The sequence below is a fragment of the Volvox carteri genome, assembly GCF_000143455.1.
Source record: "Volvox carteri f. nagariensis unplaced genomic scaffold VOLCAscaffold_10, whole genome shotgun sequence".
Classification (NCBI taxonomy): domain Eukaryota; kingdom Viridiplantae; phylum Chlorophyta; class Chlorophyceae; order Chlamydomonadales; family Volvocaceae; genus Volvox; species Volvox carteri.
Window position 1 is genome coordinate 1476848 of NW_003307553.1, and position 12304 is coordinate 1489151.

The following is a 12304-nucleotide window of genomic DNA, read 5'->3' on the forward strand; positions in this document are numbered from 1 at the left end:
ATGACAAAGATTCATGCAACGTTGCCGTCAAGTTGTGCTTGGGTTTTTACAACTGTAGCTAAATTTCCAAGCTTGTGAAATCAGCTTTCAAATTAGGTAAACACGAGTCAGGAACCTTTCAAGGAGGGCCGGCATACTTGTGCGGAATCTAAAAATATAGTAGGACAAGATGTCAACGTGCGGCAGCCTCTCGCATCGCTATGGCTGCTCACCTTCAGCGTTGCCGTCCATGCGACTCCGACACTGGGGGTAAGAAGCTAAGCTCTGGTTTCCTAGTGCGGATGAACTGCTGAATTTCGGGGATAACTTATTTCGATATAATTCATGGACGTGTATCGCTATGATCGTTGAAAGCGTTAGACAGTTGGCAAAGATGCGTTGACAGGGGTTGTGCGCGTCTGGCTGGAGACTTTAGGCATGCGCTTGAAGCGCCATCTTAGTTAATTTTATGCACAGATAAGCTGAATTGTCGCTTTTCACGTGGTTCTCCTGCAGCTTCTTTCATTCCTGAATCGGCCCTAACGCGCAGGGCCGCCCTGCCGCCCGCCGGCCGGATTTTGCATCGTCGGTCTTATAGTGCCGTTGCACCTATTGCAAGGGCTTCCAGGAGCAGCAGCAAGCAAAGCAGCAATAGCGGCCTGCAAAGCCTTTTCCTGTCGGACATCTCGCTCATTGGCCAGCGCACACCGTTGCTCCTGGGCTTCTTCAACTACTTTGAGCGCCATCTGCCGCACGTAGGCTTTTTCGAGCCCATAGCCCATGAGGCTTTGGCTTCTTCTGAGCTGAAGATCGACCGGCATGTGGAGCTGTAAGTACTCACTGAAGACTGAACAGCCAAATCCAAAAGCCTTTCCCTTTTCCTTTACTGGGTGGATAATGATCGATAGCGGGATGGGATCTGGGGCCAACGGGCCATGAGAAAAACGAGTATGTGGGTATCGGAAGGTTTTACATGATGTGCACACAGCAACATTTCCATCAAGGGACCTTAGCTGGCTCCGAAAGAGTTATGCCTTTCAATCTCAGGGGTGAGGGAAAAAGGAGGGGGACTAATAGCAAAAGAACAAATTGGTCATGGATGTCGTTGGAGGAGAGGCGACTTGGGTCAGGTGGCATAGTGTGCATGCACGTTGGGATGCCTCTTAAGACCAACCTGCTTGTCCCACGGATTACGTGCTCGCCTGCGGAGTGGTTCCTTCCCACAAACAGCCCATCTTGGTGTGGAGAGCGCATATTGTCCACAGGGCGATCTGGGTCATAGGGCATTTGGGTGATTTGGGTCATGTGGGTCATCTGGTGATCTGGGTCCGTAGGGAACTTTGGTCCTGGGAGCGCACACGTCCTTCATGCTGTCAGGATTTGGCCACAGTCTCCCACCCAACACAGTTTCCAGAAGCAACAAGCCGTTACCTAGATTGTTTTGGACTCAGCGGCAGTTGTGCGTCGGCATTGGATTCTTTGTTCTGCTGGCATCTGTTTATTAGGCAACTACGGTGCCAGTTACTCGGTTGCTTAGGACTTGTCCAGTCAATGTTGCTGTGAGAGCGTCTGATATTGATATTGAATATTTTTCTCTCTGCTCACATTTTCCTCGCCCCTTGCTCTTGTGCTGGAATGTCGGCTGTTGGTGCTTTGACTTTCTTGTCATCACTGTATATGATTCCCACACCACGACCACCGCTTATCGCCAGAGTGTACAAGGTGTTCAATCTCAAGGGGGACGCCACCCGCATGACCGGTGTGCAGGACGCGGAGGCGGCACGGGTACGTGGAGTGAGAGGGGCCGGGTGATGTAATGTAATGTAATGTGGCTTGGGCTTGGTCTTACTACGTGGAAGAATGTGCCATTTAAAAGGGGGGATTTGGTTGTTGATATGGCGTTACACGGCGTCCGGCACGAATATGTGAAATGGGCGTTAGGTTGTGCTGAGGATGTGTGTCGACAGGGGGGTTGATTGGTGGCCGGAGCACGGCGCAGGCTGAGGAGCTACGTGGGAGTGTTACAACGCCAGTGTTGCGCCATGGTTCTTTTCTTCTCTCATTTCCTTTCCTTCGGTATTTCTTTTCCTGATTTTCTTCAATCAACTGCCCCCTGCTGGTGCGTGGCGGCGGTGACGATGCTGCTGCTGCTGCTGCTGCTGGCGTTATTACAGATGATAGCAAACGGTCAGCACAGTGAGCTCTTGGACCGGATTTACGCAAACTTTGTATCGTACAAGGAGGGTCACGACTTGGTGTTGGTAGAGGGCCCGGGCCCGCTCATGGGCGGTACGGAGCTGGATGCGCAGGTGAGGTTAATGCCACAGGGTGGAGGGTGGCTGGTTGGAGCTATATAGGAAAGGGAGGGTTTATCTCCTCTGCTTGAAGGAGGGGCCCTCTGCTTGAAGGAGGGGTTTCGCTTGAAGGAGGGGTTTTACCAGGAGAAGGGTTAAACATGTAGGGTCGGGGTTTTAGTTTGTTTTTTATTGGCTGATCGCGGGGTGGGGTTTGGAATATAGGGAAGAGGGGCTCTGGGATGAACCCCCGGAACGGAGGATGCTGTATTGGGGCGACGGGAAGGGTAGGAAAGAATGTTGTCAACGGCAAATTGAATTTCCCCTCTGTCCCATGATCCGCAAGGCATCCCATCCTTTTCCTCCTCACATCCTTCTATATGACCTACCTCAACCCACGCCCACTCCAGATCGCTGCCACCATTAACGCCCCCGTGCTCATGACCATGACGGGATCTCCCAACTGCAGCGTTTCAGATTACTACAACCGGGCGGTAAGCAGGGCGAGAGGTGGGGGAGAGAGCACGCCTGGGGGCAGGATGGGGGAAGGAATCTGGGGCACGGCAGGATTGCGCGTGTGCATTTTACACGTTGAGTGTACGTCCGGCTGGTTTATTAATTGCTTTTAAGTAGCTTTTCTCCTTTTGCTAAATATTTGTGATTCAAACGATGAAAGTGGCGCGTGAATATGGCGCGTTGCCCGTACTTATTAATGTTGAGAGGAAGTTGTGGGAACGAGTAGCTAGGTTGTCGTTGTTTAGCCTGCTGGAGCCCTGCACCTTTCTTTTATTGTTGTTGATCATTTATTTATGCCCCAACCATTGTGACCGTTCTTGCTCATCTCCCCCCCGGTCCTTGCACGTTGACCGTTGCGCCTCACCCCGCACAGATGGTAAAGCGGCAGGTGTTTTTGGACCACAAGGTTGAGGTGCTGGGTCTCGTCATGAACGGGGTGAGTGCCGAGCGCTGCTGCTATAGCTACTACTGCTGTCACTGCTGCTGCTGCTGCTACAGCCTATCAGTTCAATTCCAGTCCCAAGCATTTTTCTCCTTTCTGCGTCCGGAACCCTAACGAATTACGCCCATGCATTTTATTAACAATATATTAAACCCCTATGTGCAATTCCGGTAGTTACATGTAATGTGCAAGTAGTACCTAAAAAAATAGAACCGCATGTGCATTGTATTTACCCATGCAATCCTGCTGCGTTGATGGTTTCGCACCCTGTCCTGGATCCTTGAAATCTAATATTCGCAGCTCCCGCGCAACAGCCACGCGCTCATGACTGCCCAACTAAAGGCCCGGTTCAACCAGTCGGGGCTGCCCTTCGCGGGGGCGATTCCACAGGACCCCATCCTGAAAAATGTCCGGTGCGCGAATGGGAGTGGTTTCAGCGGGAGCCTGGTGGTTTCGGGGCTGGTGGAAAGAGGGTCTGGGGGGTATGCGGGGGTGGGGTAGGGGTGGGGTGGGGAAGTCTGTGCGCGTGCGTGTGGGTTTGGGCGGCACGCAGATGCATGCTCATGGGTTGGGACTGCACGGGGTTTAGTTAGCACTACTTGTTTTTCTAAGTGTTGGGGAATCGCGCACGTGGGCTTGCATGGATAGGGGGAGTATGGTGCATCACCTTTTTACCTCCAGTATTGAGAAGCTCCTTTTTATGCTTATCGCTGAATTTCAGCACGCTAAAACCCTAATGCTTGGCATTTGTAATTTCCGTGTTACCTGTCTCATCAGATACTTCAATTTTATCATAGCAAGTTTAATGCATGTGTTGTTACGCGTACGGCACTAATGGTTGCCCTTACAGGTTGGACGAGGTGCAGACGGCCCTGCAGGCCGTACGGTTGTACGGCGATTCCCTGCTGACTGACGTTGAGTTTGACGACGTTGTGGTTGGCTGCCAGCGGTTGGAGGAGCTGCTGGAAATCCTGGGGGAAAGACCTGGGGGCCGGTGGGTCAGCCTGGGGCCCATGTGTGTGTATGTATGTATACATGTGTCTCGCTTTGAGACGTCTGTAACTGATTCTTTCATCAGCAAAATGCAGATGTGTCACCCCGCCTTCTTCCCCAAAACGAGTACACACACACGCACACACGTGCACACCTCCCCTTGCGCAGCTCCGCCTCCTGGCAACAGCATTAAGGTCGGCCAGCTTGGCCTTTTCCTGGCTTCCTTTCCATCATCGTAAGATCTCTCCCCACCCTTGGGTCGATGCCTTGATCGCTTACGACTCCGGCAGTTTCAGACTTTACACGCCTCCCAGCAGCTCATTACTAATTTCCTTGCATATGATCCCCACCCTTGGGTCCCCCTCCCTCTGCCCTCCCCCCTTTCCAGTCCCCTAGTCATCACCTCCGCCGATCGACTGGACATTGTGTTGGGGCTGCTGGCGGCCCAGCTGTCCGTCAGCGGCCCGGGGGTCGCTGGAGTGCTGCTCACGCAGGCGGGCTCCTCGCGGTCCGGAAGGAACTACGCCAGGTAGGCGTTGTGTGTTTGCGTACGTACGTACATACGTACGTTTTCTTATGTATATATGTATTTATATGTATGTATGTGCGTTCTTGTCTGTGTGCGGTGAGACCGTCGTGTGCCATCTTCGCCACGGGGTCACATGCATCATCCTCGCCACTTTTAACTATGCGCAGCTCTTCTGCCCTAATTCATAAAATGCTGTTCCTCGCACACATGGAGAGGTGCTCCTCAGGGGAGTTGCCAATCCCGCACACTGGTACCGCACCAAGGGGTTTTTCCTTACCTTGGAACTGACCTGCTGTCCAGCAACTCCTCAAACCCCCGTCTTCCTATCCCAGTCCGCGCGGCAAGTGCCACTTCGTTTTTCTTGCATTTGACGTTACCCCGTTACGCCTTCGCCTCTCCCCGCATCACAGGGATACCATTGACCGCATCTTTGCCGGCCTGGTGAACAGCGGCCTCTACAAGGGCAGCTTGCTGCCGGTGCTGTCCACCGATATGCCGCTTAGAGAGGCGCTGGCTAAGATTGGCAGTATGGACGCGGCTGTGCTGCCCTCCTCCTCACGAAAGATTGCGCAATGCAAGGCAGGTGGTCCCCCGGGGGATTGGTGGTGATGTTGGGTGCGCGGGGGATTGGGGGGAGGTGGCTCGAGGCAAAGGTAGAATCTGCGAAGCCATGTTGCAATGTTTACACGTTGCGATTCTTTTCAGTGTCCTGGCCACGTTTTACCTGGTCCCGCTTCCCTCCCCTCCCCTGTGTGGTTCGTCTTTCCCTCCCCTCCCCCACCGCCCGTTTACGTTTGCTACTATCTTGCCCTGGCAGCAGCTTCAATCGCGTGTGGTTCGTCTTTCCCCCACCGCCCTTTTAACTTCGTTGCCGATCTGGTTTCCTCCAACCGCCCCCTTCTCGCGGCTCCGTTTTGCGGCTCAGTCCTTTACAACACACATCCGTTCTCGCCGATGGGCTGCTATCGTCGAAAATATTAGTCCTGCTTGCAAATCTTGCATCGTATGGTTTGATAACCCCTCCTCTCCCGCCTTCACCCGTTTTCTCGCCTTCCCTCCCTGCCCTGCTGCCCCCCGCAGCGACTATTCGAGCAGTACGTGGACGCCAACGCGGTGGTGGCGGAGCTGCAGCGCATCAAGCCCACGCGGATGACACCCAAAATGTTCATGCATACTCTTAAAACCATGTGCAGGTGGGCTGGAGGGGGGTGGGAAGGGTATTGCGGTTAGGGTAGGGCAGGGCCATCCGGCGATGAACTCGATTGTTGGCGACATCTCCTGCCCTTCCACTACACACCAAAACCCGTAGCCTTGCGAAACCACCTCTCCTAAATGTTCTTTCGATAAAAAAAAATATTTTACTAGACACAACCCTTGTAGCCCTTGTAGCCTTAATAATAAAGCCTATTTATATCTTCAGAGATACATTAGAAACCTCTAGAATTCAGGGTATGTTTTGTCCTCTTCATATCCCGGTACCTCCCCTGATCCTTCTCCCTCTTTCCCCCCCCCCCCCAAAAAAAACACACACGCACGCACGCACGCACACAGGGAGAACCCCCAGCACATCATCCTGCCCGAGTCCGATGACAAGCGCGTGTTGGCTGCTGCTGCCGATGTGACCACGCGGGGCCTGGCCAAGATCACCTTGCTGGGTGACCCCACCACCATCACGGCGGAGGCGGCCAAGCTGGGACTGGACCTGTCCCAGTGCAACATCCACAACCCCAACGTAAGGACGGAGGGGACACTGGAAGGGGGCCGTGGGCCATGGAAAAGGGTCGCGCCGCGCAGCTAACCACAGCCATTCCACCGTACCGTACCGTACCGTCCGCACCGTACCTAGCCACCCAGTTTACCAGCTTGAAGCACATTCCGATACCTCCCGTTGGTGTTTGGGGCGCGTCGGTGGCCCTTTGTTTATTAACCCTCTGCTACTTCTGTAGCAGATGCTGTAGCAGATGCGCAATTGCCACTGCAATTACCGTCTCATACGGTCAGTCCGCGCTACCCCCTTTCCCCTATCGTCACCTCCTCCATCACCACCTACCTACCTACTCACCTACCTACCTACCTTCTGACGGCGATGGCCGCGTATACATACATACGTACATGCGCACAGACCGCGGGTCGCTTTGATGCGTACGCTGAGTTGCTGGTGGAGCTTCGGAAGCACAAGGGCATGACTCCGGACCGGGCGCTGGATACACTACACGGTAAGTGTGTGTATGTACGTAGGTATGTATGTACGTGTTCTAGTGCTCTTGAGCCGCGGGAAGGAACTGGTGTGTATGTATGTATGTATGCATATGTATATGTAAATGTAGTGGTGGGTATGGGGAATTTTGTGGGTATGGTTCATAGTTTTCCTTGAGGTCCTAGGGCTGTACAGGGTTTTCGTCGTGCCACCTAGGTTTGCCTACCACTACGTCAGGACAGGGTTGCCTTCCTTTTCTTCCGCGCCGTTCCGCCAAACCCCCCTTGGCTGTATCTTTTTTAGGCTCCCTCTGCTTTGTCTGTACATTTATCTGTATGTGCCTACGTGCATGTCAGCTTGTCTGCCCCGCTCGCTGTTCAGGCGACATGAATTTTTATGCCACGATGATGATCGCGGCGGGGGATGCGGACGGTATGGTATCGGGAGCCTGCCACACAACCGCCTCGACTGTCAGACCAGCGATGCAGGTTCGTATGTGTGTATGTATGTAGTGTATGGGCGACGGGGCCAGCCTTGGATGGGGCTGGCTGATGGCTGATGTGCTGTGTTGCTCTAATCGCACAAGATTGTTGAGGGTTATTTTGTGCATTTTGTGCCATTAGCGACGTTTGGGACTTTGTGTTGCGTTGCATGGCTTCGGGGCATTTGCATGCAGTGCTATAAAAGGAGCCCCCGGACCGTTGTGTACGCGAGGGGAGATAGCAAGAGAGGGGAACCATCGCTTGTCCTCCTAATCCTCCTGTGTTCCTCGCTGCAATGGCCTGAACCTCCGCTCCAGGTTCCAATCACTCCCAGCCTGCCATTCAATACACACACGCGCACGCCACTTCCTTGCATTAACGTCTTCCCCGCCGGCACCCCGCTACACACACATACGTACATACACACACGCGCACAGGTGCTCAAGAGCGCGGACTCTCCCCTGGTGTCGTCGGTCTTCATCATGTGTTTGCCTGACAGGGTATGTGCAGGGGAAGGGAGGGGAGGGGAGGGCAGAGGGATGGGGGACGGAGGGAGGGTGTTGCGCCTACATGGCGTTTGATGCCTCTCTTGTCGCTCCTGAGCTCCATCTGCCGCCTCAAGCCGCCCACCCCATCCCCCGCCGCGTGTGCCGTGTTTCCCCGCCGGCGCCACTCAGGTGGTGGTGTACGGCGACTGCGCCGTGAACGTCAACCCCACCGCCGCGGAGCTGGCCACCATCGCCATCACCTCCGCCGACACCGCCGCCGCGTTTGGCATCGAGCCACGAGTGGCCATGTTGTCGTACTCGACACTGGGCTCCGGAACCGGTCCGGATGTGAGTAGGGGTGAAACCGTGTGTTGGCGCCCCTACCGCTTTGGGGAAGGTTGCGATTTCCTTGGGCAAAATGTGGTGCCCGGATGTGCTGTAATGTTTCTATTGATACGATTTGCTGCTATGCTTTGCGATGTTGTGCTGCGCCGTTGCAATCGAATGAAGAACAGCCTGGTTGTTGGTTGGTGGTTGGTGGTTGGGATGGTGGTTGCGCAGGTCCTGAAGGTGGAGGAGGCGGTTGCACTGGCCAAGGCCCGCCGACCCGACTTGAAAATCGAGGGACCCATCCAGTACGACGCGGCTATCGACCCCAAGGTGCGGGAGGTCTCCCCACAGAGGCCGAAAGGGATGGCGGCGCTTAGGGCCTTTTGTTCTCTTCTGGCGGTTATGTTTTACATACACATCACTTTTCATATTTCTGACATATTATATACATATGTATGTATATTCCAACCTCAGTCGGAGGGGAACCCCATTCTGCAAACAGCTGTGGTGCCCTGCTGCGGACGCGTGGTGGCGGTACTTTTCAAAAGGAGGGATATCTTGCCGTACTCTTGCTCTGGCTGACAGTGCCAGAACATCCTAACGTTGCTGGGGTGCATCGTGTGGAAAAGAGCGGGACACATCTTTTGCTCCCAATTACCTACTTTTAACATGTCTTACCTACCTGCCTGCCTACTCGAAAGTCGCCGTGCAAACTCCGTCGTACACTCCCGTCAGGTGGCAGCAGTCAAGGTTACTGGCGGCAGTGAAGTGGCGGGCAAGGCTACGGTGTTTGTGTTCCCGGATCTAAACACCGGTGGGTCCCCGCCTTGAAGGGCCGGGGTTGCCGGGGGGTGTTGCGGCGTGTCAGTGTCAGACCTTGAACAGGATTTTCGGAAAATGTAGTACGATGGATGTAGTACGATGAAAGGATGAACGGCGCAGAGGATGAACGTCTGTACCTGTCCTGGTATGGTGGATGGCGTTGGCCAAATGGATTGCGCTGTCATCTCATTCTCTCCCGCCATTTCCCCCTCGTACGGCCCTCTCCTCCCTCGTCCTGCACCCGCCCTCTCTTTAGGCAACAACACGTATAAGGCAGTGCAGCAAAGCTCGGGAGCCATCGCCATGGGCCCCATCATGCAGGTACCTGTGTGGGGTGGGTGGGTGGGTGGGGAGCTGGGTGAGTGAACCCTGGCAGTTGGGGTGAGGGAGTCTGCCGGGGAGCAGAGTAGTAGGAGTCAAGAGGAGCATGGGGGAGGGGATATTTCCGGGCTCGGGTTCGGGTTCGGGCACTGGTAAGGGGCACGCATGGGCAGAGCCGGGAAGGAAGTCGACGCGCAGGTTACAGGACTCCGCAGGTTATGCCTGAGGACTTCCATGTCTCAAATCTTTCCGACTGCTTGCAATCGAGAAACACTGAAGCATCTACAAGTAGGCCATGCTTTGCCGTTTCTTAAACGTCAACTTGTCCCCACTCTTTTGCCCTTTGTGCTTGCAGCCTTACCTTCCCTGGCCTGTGCGTTTTGTTAGATGGTCACGCACTTGACCATTCTACGTATAACCTTTGCGTCGTGTGATGTTCTCCCTCCCGGCACACACGAACACACGCACGAACAAAAACATTACGTGCCCGAACACACGCACGAACACTCGCACAGGGTCTGCTCAAGCCGGTGAACGACCTGTCTCGCGGGTGCACCGTCCCCGACATCGTCAACACCATCTGCGTCACGTCCATCCAGGCCAGCAGGCTTCGCCGGGGCAACCGCCAGAGCGCCGATAGCACGCCCACGCAAAGCATGGACGGCGGGCCCGGTCCCAGTAACGGTAACGGCAACGGTAATGGCAACGGTAGTGGTGTTATTCCGCCGCAGCTGGCCATTGTTTAAGTTCCTGGGGTGGATCTTTGCAGTGAGGTGCGGATAGATAACCGACTTCTTGTACAGAATGAGAAAAATACGTGAAGATTAAGAGGGAGAAGGAAAAGGACAAGAGGTAAAATAGGTGTTGGGTCGTTGTGGAGGTTAATAAAAATTGTAAGGGTCCTTAGGGTTGAGGAGCTGTGTTTGAAGAGGTGGCGTGAACGGCTGGCGGTTAGGCGGCTGGCAGGGCTGTGTGGATCTGTGCATTGGTGACCGATATGTGTGATGGACTCAGCTGCAGGGCGGTGATTACGACGTCGGAACACTTGGGCATCGGCAGGGAAGAAAAAGAGATAAATGGGCGCATGCATGAGCATCGGTTTATGTAGAAGAGGGGTTAAGAAGAAGGAGAAACGTAAAGCAGAAGAGCAAAAAGTTGGGTTGGGTTGGCCTCTTCACGCTCAAATGGTTCACGCGCAAGTGGTGTGTTGTATGTACGATTAGAGACCCCAAAAAATTGTAGGGAAACGAATTGATAAATCTACGGCGAAATGTCGTCGTCGGTCAGCCGTCATCGTACGGAACGACGCCGTATTAATCAGCAGTACTGGTTACGTATTCCATTTTAGACATTGCCAAGATTCTTGTTTGTGTACGGCACCTGCATGGCGGGCGCGTGTGGGATTGAAATGTCATTTTCATGTTGGATTACGGCGGCGTGCATCAATTGCGTTTCTGTACATGCGCTGCATTATGGTTTGTGCTGCGTAATGAGTACGGCATCGGTATACAAGAAGCCGTGGTGAATCCACCTCGCCCTGTAGCTTTATGTTGCTGTCGTGCCCTTGTCTTTAGTTACACATTGTTACTACACTCTGGCCAATGTCTTTCGTTTTTAGCTTGCAATCTGAGGATTGCGTAAATATTGTCGTTAGACAGGGTTTGCGATGGGATCTTAGGATGGTGATTGGGGGGTGTCTTGAATCGCCGCAGCCATGTCGCGCTTCTTCGCCTGTGGTGTCTTTTGGAGTTTGGCCGCAAAGAATTACATGGCAGCCACCCGTGGGAAGGGGGAGGTATGTCGCTCGGGTGTAGTGGGTAGTATATCTGAGGATGTAGGGGGGGAGCTTCCAGATCAAACCCCCATGTGTACACGTACAGCGTTCCGAGGGTGCTGCGTCTTTTGTTTGAGCAAGAGAATTCTTTCCATGGCATGGACTTTTGCGTTGTTTCGTCTGTATATGTCGTCCTTTTTGAGGAAACGTGATGGCGTTTTGACTGTGCTTCTAATTTCGCGCTCTGATATAGTGTTTGCGAGCAAATTATGGAAAAGACGTACGGCGGCGGCGGCGGCGGTAATAGAGGCGTGCGGCGGATAAGTTGAGCGTATGCAGTACACACGCGCATCCCTCCTTTTGCTCTTTACTTGTTTTTTTCCCTTGTTGCCATCTCTCCTCTCCCTCGTGCATAAGAAGCAGAGGCAAAATGGGCTGGCCGGAGTGTGCTGTGGTCTGCTAGGAGTGCGTTTGCTGTGTTGTTTCTCTTGTGCCAAAGGATTTATTAGTCGGTGTCTATCGGGAGGGAAAGAGGTCGCGACATTCGCGAAGTGTGCAAAACTATGCGGTCCTGAGAAGGTGATGACAATGGAGTAATGTGATTGAAAGTGTGGTTCAATGGATGGTAACAATCATGAGAGCGCGGAGCGGACGATCGATTTTAATAAGGACTTGTTAAGCAGCCCCTCGCACAAATGTGAGCGGTCGTACTCTGCCGAATAAACGGTTCGTACATCGTCCAAAAAAGCCAGGAGCGAATTTTGCCGCGCGGATGCGCGCGTGCGATTCGCAAAATGCGCCTGTATAAGTGTATATAAATTTTCGTGGAGAAAGGACGAGGTGCGCCAGCGCGTTGCGCAGGTGGGCATGTTGGCCACAGCCGCACGCGGCATGCAGGCTGGACTATTGCGTGGCTGCATTGCAGTAACTGAAAGCACCGAAAGCCTACGTCGTAGCTTGCAAGACTGGGCTCGTGAAACTGCCGCGGGAAGAGGAAGCGTCTGACGAAGAGGCAGTTGTGTGCAAGCAAACGGTCGCGTTTTTGGTAGTGCAACGTATACAGCACCTTGTTCAGAGTAAAGTCAAATTACAAAGTTGCGCAAAGTATAACATACATAAACTTAATTAAGCATAAGA

General features: G+C 53.7%; 1 protein-coding gene across 1 annotated transcript; it reads left to right on the forward strand.

Moving 5' to 3' along the window:
- Positions 1 to 200: 200 nt before the first annotated feature.
- VOLCADRAFT_88890 (phosphate acetyltransferase) lies at positions 201 to 10139 on the forward strand (the record flags this gene model as incomplete). The annotated part of the gene is made up of 21 exons (XM_002948438.1): positions 201 to 249; positions 496 to 808; positions 1692 to 1764; positions 2154 to 2288; positions 2684 to 2767; positions 3163 to 3225; positions 3532 to 3644; positions 4082 to 4225; positions 4613 to 4753; positions 5164 to 5230; positions 5834 to 5946; positions 6305 to 6485; positions 6876 to 6969; positions 7332 to 7438; positions 7870 to 7932; positions 8110 to 8268; positions 8482 to 8580; positions 8986 to 9064; positions 9329 to 9414; positions 9749 to 9766; positions 9909 to 10139. 21 exons carry the CDS (start codon positions 201 to 203, stop codon positions 10137 to 10139), a joined length of 2412 nt encoding a protein of 803 aa, XP_002948484.1.
- Between the last annotated feature and the right edge of the window lie 2165 nt (positions 10140 to 12304).